The sequence below is a fragment of the Calidris pugnax genome, unplaced genomic scaffold, assembly GCF_001431845.1.
Source record: "Calidris pugnax isolate Ruff unplaced genomic scaffold, ASM143184v1 scaffold103, whole genome shotgun sequence".
Lineage (NCBI taxonomy): Eukaryota > Metazoa > Chordata > Aves > Charadriiformes > Scolopacidae > Calidris > Calidris pugnax.
Window position 1 is genome coordinate 9,029,982 of NW_015090990.1, and position 11,823 is coordinate 9,041,804.

The 11,823-nt window shown below is 40.8% G+C and overlaps 1 protein-coding gene across 2 annotated transcripts in view; it reads left to right on the plus strand.

Annotated features, from left to right (window-relative positions):
* Positions 1-11,823, plus strand: part of LOC106895212 (mitogen-activated protein kinase kinase kinase MLT) — an 88,801-nt gene that overhangs the window by 45,507 nt on the left and 31,471 nt on the right. For both annotated transcript variants that reach the window (XM_014954447.1, XM_014954448.1), the window contains exons 9-10: positions 3,188-3,294; positions 8,983-9,118. In XM_014954447.1, coding sequence (XP_014809933.1) covers positions 3,188-3,294; positions 8,983-9,118 — 243 coding nt within the window. The remainder of the gene's footprint in view (positions 1-3,187; positions 3,295-8,982; positions 9,119-11,823) is intronic.

Below are 11,823 nucleotides of genomic sequence, written 5' to 3' on the forward strand. Positions count from 1 at the left end.
TTGCTTTGAATTCTTAAGAATTTTGTCATACGTGGAGAAAAAGGGCTGTAGTGCATTGCTCCACATGATATTTGTAATGGTAGTCCTTAAAAAGTTTAAGCTGTGCTAGCTGAAACAAACAGTCCCTACTGGGTTCAAAGCATTTTACAAAAATGTTCATTACTAATTATATTAAGTTAGTAATTATGAAAGAATAATATGTGTGGTAACTAAGTCTCTTAAATAACTACTTCCACATGTTAAAATCCCTACCAAACAAGCTGCTTTTGCTTGGGTACTGGATAATTGTACAAGCACAAGGTTGCTCATCACTCATGCCTTTGTTTACTGGGGATGCTTGCTTTTGAAACAGGGGTGAGTGTTTCTTTCTCATTTCATCTGTTCCTTCAGTTTATCCCCACTTTAACATCAAAGATACTTAAAAATTACTGCATATTTTAGTGGAAATCAGAAACCTGGGAACAGAGAAACAGTAAAAAAGGAAAACTATATAGATTAAATATCCTGGTTTTATCCAGACTTGTTTAGTAAGAAATACTGAGTGGAAGGAAACAGTAAAAACATTAGCCAGAATTATTTCTAGAGGGGCATATATTTTAAAGATTTTTGTATGAGACATCACAGATATAAAGGGAAACAATTTTCAAAGGCGACTCATGCCTTGATATTTTAAGAATCTTTTATGAGGAATGACTTGAGATGCTTGACTTTCTAGAAAGTGCTAAGCACTCATCCACTGAAAATAAGACTTTTTTTTAAAAAAGCTTCTTGGCTTGGGCTCCAATTTCATCAATCACTTATTGCCATTTTTAACCAAGTCTGCACTTAGAGTCTATTTATTAAATCTGAAATTATACTTGTCTAGAGGGAAGAAACCCAAAAAACCCACATGGCAGTGTAGGCTCATGTCTTCCTGTCAGCTTTGCCTCCAGGGAAAGCTGGTACCTGTAAGTCTGGCAGGGTAGCTGGTGGCTGGTCACAGAAATTGCACGGGCTTTGTCACTACTGTGTGACTCTGTATTTGTTCTGGCTCTAGTTGTGCAACTTGACAGCTCCTTTGCCTGTAGTGTAGGACCCAAAGAGTGTGTGTTGCTGCTCCTCCCAAACCAGGTGGTGCTTTCACCCACCCTTAGTAAAATCCCTGTCCTCTGTCCTAGTCTCCACTCCTGTTACTCCAGGCAGGCCCGATAGCAGTGTTGGCTGTGCTCACTGAGTGTCAGCCCTGCCCTCTACTTCCCAGTATATCCCTGAGAAAGAAGAACCAAGCAAAACTCACGGAATGAGCCATAAAATATTGTAATTAATGCAGCATGGGGATGTTTGCCCTTCATCTCTTCCTGAAAGCAGAATTGGTTTAGTTAAGGCACATTACACACCTGCCAGTCCATTGGACTGTGCGTAGCGTTGGGGTGTATTGGTGGGGACCTGGTGTATTGGTGGGGAGCCATGATCTCCTGTCTGGCAGCTTCCTCACCATTTGGGAGGCTCTTGAATCCCCTCAACAGTTCGCACCCACTGGGGTGGTTACAAGAGACGTAGCTGTAGCACTAAGAAGGGTGTGGGAGCTGTTGGCAGGTTCTCCTTCCCCAAAATTGCACCAGAGTTGTCTGTCCTGGTTGGTGTCAGTGATGAGTTTTTTGCTCTGTACCCCCTGGTGCGAAGCACTCCCTGACTGGGGACCTTTGAGCTCCTCCCAGGTGTGTTCAGAGGGTCTGCTCAGCCACAGCAGGTCCAGCAGCATCATGCCTGTAGGGAGATGACTGCTGCCTCCCCCAACCCCCCCGTAGATGCAGGAGGACCTGTTGGGCTTCCACACTGGGACTAGATCAACAAGTGCAGGTGCTGTGCTGGTGGGTAGGTCCCATGCTGCTCCATGGATGCTGGGCTGGGGGACAACCTGCAGCAGCACGTGGCAGCGGGGGCAAGCATTGTCTGCTGCAAAGAAGATCTGCATCGCTCTTCCAACTGCCCGCTGCCTGAAATCATGGAGATGGACCAAAAATGACAGACAAAGCCTCCAGTCACAGCCGAATAGCGCAGCCTTACAGTATAAGAGAGCTTGTCTTTTTTTTTGTTATGCATTTGACACTTTTTCATGCTGTTTGACATTTAAAATAAAGAAATTGTCTTTCTTTTATAATGTGGAAATCACTTGGATCTTCCTGGGAGAGACACCTCAGCATTGTTCCTAATTGTTTTTGTGCTCCCAAATTAAAATGCACGTTTTAATTGCGGCATCTGTAATTTTAGCAGAAATGGTATAATTACAGGCGCGATAGAGAGAGAATGTGCATCATCCCCTTATTATGTATCTACATTTTGTTTCAACCTTTTGTCTCAACCTTGTCTGGGGTCTGTCAAACAGACTAACAGAGTCAGCGCTCTTTCAAGAAACACATTTAACTGTGGCTTTTTCAGTTTTCAGTTATTATTCTACTTCATAGCTTCCTTGTGGGACTAAGGGGAAGGCAGAAAAATACAGAGAAGTTTTAACTCCTCTCTGTGACTAGTCAGCACAGTGGGTGCTGGATGAAGAGCCCAGGAACAGAAAGTTTGGTCAATGAGCCCAGGACAGAAGCGGACAAGCACCACTGCCATGAGCTGGGCTGCCAGGCAAGACATCCCCGTCTAGCCTCAGTCTGCCCGTCTTCCCTGGCTGCTCCTGAGGTTTTCTGGAAAGTCTGTCGTTCTCTGCAAGAGGGGAACTGCAGCCAGATACCTATTTTTGATGGGCAGCTAAGTAGCTTGTTCACACATTAAAGAGTTTGGGTTACTACCTGTAAAAGACTATCTGTTTAATTACCAGTTGCTAATGGGTCCAGCCTTCTCTTCTTGGCCATATTTTCTTTCTTAGCTTGAGGAAAACTTTAGAATTAAGAATCTCCATGGTTATTGATGTTGCTGCTGTTGTTTAATGCTCTTACTGAGTTCCAGATGGTTTTACTGGTAGATATGGGACTAAGTTAAGGACTGAGTCTTGCTAGCTTATGTGACTCTTCCCAAAATGACCTTTTCTTCAATGGGAAGAACAAAACAAACCTCACAAATTTACAGTCCTCTTGTAGGATGCTTTGTTCAGAAAGCAGCATCCCAATTTCTATTGCATCCTAAATATTCAAATAATTTTACACCTTAGTAGTTGTATATGAATACAAGTGCTGTGTTTTGCTTTTTTTTTTGTCTTCAGAAAAGGCCATCTTTCAAGCAGATCATTTCAATCCTGGAATCTATGTCAAATGACAGCAACCTTCCAGACCAGTGTAACTCATTCCTGCATAACAAGGCAGAGTGGAGGTAAGTTTCCTTCTTCCCAAAATGAAATAATGTGGTTTTCTTTTGAAACGGTGCGAGTCCATATTCTTCAGAAAGACATCAGACTCCGATGATGTATTGGTAGAAAATATCTGTGCTTGAGGTATTTTTAGAACGTAATTTACCTTGTTGTTTTTCAGGAATGCCCAGAATGTTGTCAAACTTGTATTAGGAGCCAATACACTTAGCTGTACCCTGTATTTATTATTACACTGGTTGAGGTATCAAGGTATTTATGGTTTTGTGATTCACATCTTAAAACCAATTATGCATTTTCAGCCAATAATGTGGGGGCAAACCAACTCAAATACACATACGTTTGATGCAGTTTTCATACAAAGTGTATGGGCGTATGTTTGTATTTAGAAAAAAAAAAAAAGGTTAAAGGGCATAATAGAATAAATTTTCAATTCATGCCCTCCATTTGTCTTCACTTGTATGTGTCCTGCCACTTCTTCTGCGTTCTGTCCTTTGTATTGACTTTGTGCCCACGCATTCAGGCCAGCCCCCTTTTTGCAGAGTGCACCAGCATTGGTTGAGCATAGGATTTTACCTATTGCTGATTGTAATTTTTATTCATAAGTGATTATAAATGGAGATAAGAGAAAATTTTATTACATGACACAGTTTTACAGTGAAAATTTCAGCCTATTTTCTGTACGTGCCAAAACTTTTAAAACAAACAAACAAACAAACCCCGTCCCCAAACTTATTTGTGGGTTAGAAAGCTCGCTGCTTCACAGCACATCCTTCTGTTTGGAAAGGAAAACTGAGAGCAGATCTGCAGGGGCAGGAGGTTTTCAGCAGAGGATGGTGGCTCGGTCTATATTAAGCGGCGCTGGCCGCGCTCCGGGTGAGCTGGGAGCAGAAATATTAAAAAGATTCCCTGCCCGCGGCCGGGGCGGGGGGAGAGCGCTGGGAAAGGGGGCTTGCCTCAAAACCACCATCCCAAATTTCCTCCGCGGGCTTCCAAGGAAAATCGAGACGTATCGTTTTTAATCGGGCGAGTGGAAAAAATGAGCAGGCGGTCACATGGAGGGAGTTATTATAAATAGCCCGGGCCGGGGCCGGGGCCGGGGCCGCTCCTGCCCTGACTCAGCAGCGCCGGCCGCAGCCCCTCCGCCTCGGGCACCGGCGGCCAACGGCGGCAGCGCGCCACCTGCTGGCGACAGCCGCCACCTGCGCCTCACCGGCACCGGCACCGGGGCCGCTCTGCCCCGCCACAGGTCCCCTCCCCCGGCCCCCAGCGGCCCCGGCACCGTGTCGAGTGTTACCTCCGGTACTTGTCAATGATTCTTTGGTAATAGTTGTCACTGATTTTATCTGCGGCGTTGCTTTTACAATAGATGAGGACTCCCTCTCGCTCCCCTTCCTCCCCCCATCTGTATTCTAATGCTTGGAATGTCGGGTATTTAAAGTATAAAAACGTATTTCTTGGCTGCCGTTATTTATGCAGGCTGGACATCTTAATGATATTGGTAGAGGGCAGAATACAAGGGGGGTTGGGAGAAAAAATATCCCCCGGCAAGGGGTTTCTTATACACTCCTGTATAGTAAAAATAATTATTTAAAAGGTGAGCAAGTACTCAAATTCCTTTACGAAAAACAAATAACTGCTTCAGTCTTGCTAATATAGCAGAATAAAAGCTGTGCTAGTTGACATTTGGTAACATTAAGCTTTTATTCTCTTACTGAATTGATTCATTTCTTGGCCTGTGACTCTAGTAGCCCAGCTATTCCTTGCAAATTTATTTTCATGCATGTAAATTGTTCAGATGAGGAATGGTTAACAAGGTGTTAATGAAAAGCAATGGAGAAGCAATTGGCCCTATCAAGTCACTGGAAAACTTCTTACCATGGAGACTTGTTTTAAAGGCATATTTGGCTTTTTTTTTAAGAATAAGTAACTTGAGAGGCAAGGAACTATGTGAGAAAAAAAAACAAATTCATGGTGGTGCATGATTTGCCTGAAAGCGAAGTTGATTTCTGAATTAAGCCAAGGTGAAACACCAAGTGCAGAAAGAGCACAAGTTGTGTGGGGACATGCTCAGAAGCGGGGTAAGAGGGGCCCTCTCTTACCTGGATTCTTGTAACAGCTGTCTTCCCTCACGCAAAAGCCGTGTCTGTATGGAGACACTCATGAAGGCTAAGCCAATTTAACAGAAAGTATGCAAAAAATATGTAAGTTAAGGTAGGTGAAAGACTTGCATACATAAAGTGATCCCAAGGCATAAACTAAAACAGGCACAGACCATTTCAGAGAACAGTTGCACAGAAGTTAATGTGTTTTGACTTCTGCTTTGAAAAATCTCTGCTTTTACTCATTTCTCCTTTTTTTTGGTTTTTTTTTTTCAATCCCATAGTGATTTGTCAAGAGATAGTTGGACCAGCAATAGGGAAAAAATGAGATGTGTTACCAAGAAATAGGGAATTTTAATGAAGCCTGGCTATCAGAGCCCTGGAGAAGGGTGGGCTTGGGAAAAGCGAAGGTTATGCTTGTTCTTTGAGGGACCTCCAAATTAGTGATCCAGATACTGCACTTTCACAGGGATACTGCTCTTATCAAACAAAATCAAAGCCGGACAAACTGGATTAAATTTTTTTGCACTCTTAAAAAAAGGCAGGGTGAGATTCTTTTTGTATAGAGACATGCAAAAGATGCATCTGTAACAGCAAGTAACCAATTTTCAACCTCTCTGGCTGGCGTGGAAGCTGAGAGTGGGCTGAGGCCATGCATGACTGACAGACATGATACGATAAATGACACTTTGACCTATCTTTAATGTGGTCCTATTTGCAGTATTTACTGGTCTCTATGCTTATATTAATAATACATTTTAATCTGCTGCTTCTGTCATTTTAGTATTTTTTTTTAACTGTTCTACCCTTCACATTTTTATTATTTAATCAAATAGGGGCACTGGTTTACAACTAAGTTGCACAGGTCTGCCTTTATATTTTGGGGCTGTTTCTGAAGTCACTTTTATTACAGTAGGGAAAAATTACTATTGAAGTAATGATGTTCCAATTCAGTGAGACATCACATTTGTCTGCATTTAGTCATATATGCTAACTGCATTTCTCCTTCCACCCTCTCCCCACGAGCGACTGTTCTAATGATTAAAATAGTCTATTAGTGATACTTACATTAGTGTATCAGTAGCAATTCAAGACATGTAAACAAATGCCAGTCATTGTTTTTAATCTGTGACTGTTTATCATTATCATTTCTAATAGTGCAGTACACATTCCTCAGAGTCACAGAATGAGATTATTCTAGAAAAGCCAGTACGCTCAGACTGCAGAACTACAGAAGGAAACAAACCCACATGCCCTACCATGTATAATGTTTCAAGCTGCTTCATTTATGAAGTAAGACTCATTAACTGGGCAATGTACAGTAGCTTTCTCTTTAATTACACAGTTTTATTATACAGTGGAATTATTTTTCAGAATGCAACTGTTTTCACAGACTGACCTTTTATTATAAGAGAAGTTTCTGTCTAATGAAGAGAGATAATTACTACACAAAATAGACTTTTGACATATAGAAAGCTATTGTTACCAGGACTTTCCTAGGGCAGAATGTTATTTAAAAGAGAACCTTAATTTACATATTTTAAAAATTACAGAGTTGCATGTAAGTAGCAGTGATGTTGAGAGACAAACTAAGAAAAGCAGAACTTGGAACTATCTTCCCCCACAGTAGATTGCATAGTATATGTTGCACCTGACAGAAAGGATTTATGATAGCGAAATGAATGTTTGGAGTCACTTTCTGACCTTTTATGCAGTGCTTTTGAGTTTTGTTCTTTTATTAGGATGGATATTTTTTTCCTTATTAGGATGTGTGACCACTTTCCACCCAGCACTGTGATCAGCCCTGACCTTTGCTTGCCTAAATATGAGAGAGAATTTTGCTTGAAATCTGAAGCATAATAATTGTGAGGGGCATTTGTTCTGACCACCACATCAAACAGCTCACTCAGCAGGATTTAAGTGTGATAAATATCCTTGCCCCAGGTGGCTGATTTTTGCAGTAGAATTAAGCATGGTAGTAGAGTTTGCTTGTTCTCCCAGCTCTGAGTCCTTTCACTGTACTATGTAAGTGGACTTTAGTAAGACACACATGTCTTACTAAAATAAGAAATCTATAAGATTTGGAATATTTCAGTTATTTCATTTACTTAAATAGGCTATTTGGGTATTCATTTTCCCACATTGAGAACCTGAACTCCTTTAGGTTGATACTGGAGAAGAGCTTAATCATTCCATGATAGGACACTCTTTTTCTCACACCTCCCCCCACAATAGAAATTACAACTAACTCTGTTAGTCCTTTTATTTTCTTTTTGAAAGTATCAGAAGGAGCAGATTTTGTTTGCAGCATGTTTATGAAGGGAAAAATTTGTGAAAGTTTGAGCATATTTGGCATTGCAGAGTCTCAGTAGCTACCTTCAGAGCTCTCTTTAGGATCTCTGTCTCCTTAGGAGCACAGTCTCTCTAGGAGGAAAATGAAATGCTGTGATTGACCGTTCCCACAATGTGACAGGAAGCACTTGAAGTACGAGTGAGGGCACAGGTGGCTGTCAGTGCACAGGCTCCCAGTCACGGAAACGGTTCGTTAAATGCAAATGCAACCTCTGATACACATCGGAAGGTTTTTCCGGTTGTCCCACAAGCAAAAAATGGGGCCGAATTTATGTACCCCTGCATTTGTGGCACAAAGTTGTTTAACTCTTTTCCAAGAGCACTCTGGTTCACGTGTTTAAAATATACTGTCCGTTACTGTCCGTTTCCTGTCAAAGGAAACCACTTTGTTAAGGGCTGAGATACATGCATTGCAACCCAATAAAGATGGTATCTGAAGCTTCTTAGAGTACTGCCTTCACTTCCTGCATTTCTTATTTTTCACACCAAAGCCTGTCAAAGGGAACCACTTTGTTAAGGGCTGAGATACATGCATTGCAACCCAATAAAGATGGTATCTGAAGCTTCTTAGAGTACTGCCTTCACTTCCTGCATTTCTTATTTTTCACACCTTTGCATGTATGGTGAGAAGTGGAGAAAAGTCCACCAAATCCTTTTATTAACTATCCCTGTCTTGAGAAGCTTATATTTGTAACCATTTGCAGGGCTGGGTCATATCATGGTTTATATTCTTGTTCTTATATCTTTAACTAGAGAAAGAGGAAGGTAAGTGGGAAGAACATCCCAGTACTGCGTCTGTATATTTTGAAAATAAGTCCAAATAATATTTATAGCCAAGTTATAAACCCAGGCAAATGGGCTTCTTGGACTGCCCGTGTTGTGTTGCTAATGACTGACCTGTTACCAGTTCTTAATGCAGTTTCTTTATGGATAAGATCATGTTTCATGATGTTGAGGGAAAAGACGGCATTTTAGTTTTTTAAATGTTGTTATTGTATGGAATTTTACTCTTTTAAATATTATTTTTCTTCAACTCAAGGTATTATGGTTATTCTCAAGAATAAACATTGCCAGTTGTTCTTAAAGCTCTGAAAGGCTTTGCATTTGGTAATTAAATGAACTGCTTGAGTTAGTATTGTACTTTTCAGCCTTTCACATTTAATTAACATTCAAGTGGGAATTATGAACAATTTATATCTGTCAGGAAAAGACAAGACGTAACAAATTGTCTCTGTGCAGATGTGAAATTGAGGCAACCTTAGAGAGACTAAAGAAACTGGAGCGTGATCTGAGCTTTAAAGAGCAGGAACTAAAGGAACGGGAACGACGTTTGAGGATGTGGGAGCAGAAGTTAACCGAACAGTCCAATACTCCTGTAAGTAAACAATAATTCAGCCTTTCATCTTTCTTCAGAAAGTAATTGGAACTTTGTCTATGTAAATGTAAGGACACCCCAAGGAAATAGTGCCCGTTTTCTTTAGTTGTTCCTTTTGGCCATTTAAAGTATATTTATTGCATCACTGCAAATAACCACTATTTTTAAAAAATTCATCTATACGTTAGATATCAGATATTGCTGATAGTTCATATTGTGCCATGGGCACTTCAGTAGTTTCACATTGATTTAATTACAGTTCTCAGCTTTAAAGATTGATTGCATTCAAGAAATTAGTTTTTCAACTAGAAAGTTGTTGACTGCATGGATGCAGGATTTGGTCTTAAATGTAAGAATCATTTGTTTCTTGCAGAAGAAGGCTTGAGAAACCTATGTAGATTGTTTTGTTTTGTTCTTTTTCTTGGAGAAGCAGGAAATTCCATTCTGTGAAAAAGGAGGTCAAAATTTGAAGTGCTAATTTAGGGCTTTGTTCGTAATTATAGTTAACATACTTGTACTGGCCAGTTATTAGCTGTTAGGTTTGCCACATTTCTATTAATAAATTGAAAAAAAAAAACCTTCTTTGGATTATCTTGACTTTCTTAATGAAATACGGTGCTTTTGACAACTGACTGGCAGAGGGAGGACCACAGGCTTGGTGCATGGCTAGAAATATTACAACAAAATTGTTAAGAAAAGTACTGCATTACCTACTTGTTTTTAAAGCACTAGCCAAAACGAATACCAAATTGAGATTGCAGTAACATACGATTTCCTTATGCCCAATTTTATCCTACTTATAACCTTGCTTCCAGCCAGACCTATTTACATACAATTTACGTCCAACGTACTACGTTTTTAAGCTTATTGCTATTGTTTGAATTAAGTTGCATTCATGTTCCAGCTGTGAACATGCAGTAATGAAACCATGAAGAATGAGTGTTTTCCTATGTGCAGATACTGTATGTTCTCAGTAGATATCTGTATGCCTGCTTTAACGCTTGCAAACTTCCAGTAACTGAGCTGTGGGCCATCATCTATCCTGAGCACAGCATGAGACACAGCCTTAATGAGCAAATCTTTTCACGAGCAGGGCCCTAGGGTTTTTTATGCTGTACTTGCTTATGACTTCTACTTTTCACTTAGAGCTGGCATTGCTGGAAGAATAAAGCATTGTGCTAAGGCCTATTGTGCTAAGCATGAACTGTCTTTCTGCATAACATTAACCCAACTCTCCTATTGCATTTAAATGCAATTTCTTCTAATAGAGAAATATAGATTTGTTTTTTCTATAGATCTTTAGTGAACTGTTACACAGAACGGCTTTAAAAAAAAACCATTTTGTTGGAAAAAATTGACATACTGGCAAAAATTGGCCTGTTCAAGCAAGATTGTTTTTTTCATAGCAAATGAAGTTCTACAAGGCGCTGGTTACAAATATAGCTATATTTTAAATTCATAGCTGTAAAACATTTGCAAAATATCCCTGGGCATTCTGCTTGCAAGCTGTAATCTTTGGAGTCAAGTGTCTCCCTCCCTGCCTCGGTTCAGGGTCTGTCTGCTCCAGTGTCAAACTGGGGGTTTGCAACAGGGAGGTGCTCTGCTTGATTTTAAGCTACCTTGGCTGTACAAACAGTAGTAAAGATATGGCAACCAGAGCTAATAACACAGCTTAGGGTGCCAACTAGGCTTATACCTGGTTCTTCACCAACACTAGGCCTTGCTGTTGGGCCTAGTTGGTACTACCACTTAGCTGGTACTGTCATCCCTGCTTTACGCTCCACAGTCACTTCCTCATTTTGCTCTGCAGCAAAGACCAGAGGCCAGCAGATAATATTAAAGTGGTGTGCAGGAGGAGAGACTCAAACCAAGCAAAAGGGGACCAGGGAAGCGGTCTCTGCCGCTTGTTTCTCCAGTGTTTCAGGGTTGGTAGAAGCTTCATCCTGCATGGTAGGTAGCTATGAGTGGCAGGCTGCTTCTACACCAAAGAATAATGTATAGCTTTGCACACATCAGCATGAGCGGAGGATGAGGCCAATCTTTAGAAATGCTTCTATGACAGTAGTGTTTCTCCCTGCTCTTGTTTTTGACCCTGTTTCGGCTGTGTCTTGTACAACAGACACCTTTGAGTCTGATCGTTGCAAATTCCCTTTGTGCAGATCTCCAAAAGCCTCTTGCACAAGAGGATCTGGAGCCTTTTGGGGGAGTAAAATATATCCACAGCTGTAGTGAAATGGGAGGGTTCTTTTGAAAGAGGACCTGATTTTAAGAAAGAAGTGTTTGTAGCAAAGCTGAAGCTAATATTTAGAGGAAGACTGAGCAAAACATGAAATTCAGATACTCACCTGTGGTGTCATTCACCTGCAGGTGGTCGTTTAAGAAGAACAGTGGCTTTTACAGAGATTGAGGATCCCAGCCATCTATAAAAGTCTCTTCGTGATAGTTGTAATATGCAATGTGATACCAAAGGCAGGTCCAGTCACAAACGTTCTGTTCTTCAGATAACGAGATGGCAAAATGTGGAGGAAGTGATTATAACTCACAAAATGAGGCACAGCTATGGCCCATTCACAGCTTACCCACTGCACAAAGCCAGGAACATGTTTTAGGGGAAAGCTGTTTTAAAACTTTAAAAGTTTTTTTTTTTTAAGCTGTTTTGCAGCTTTGTTGATTTTTTTATAGGGAATTCTTCCCAGGGAATAGTT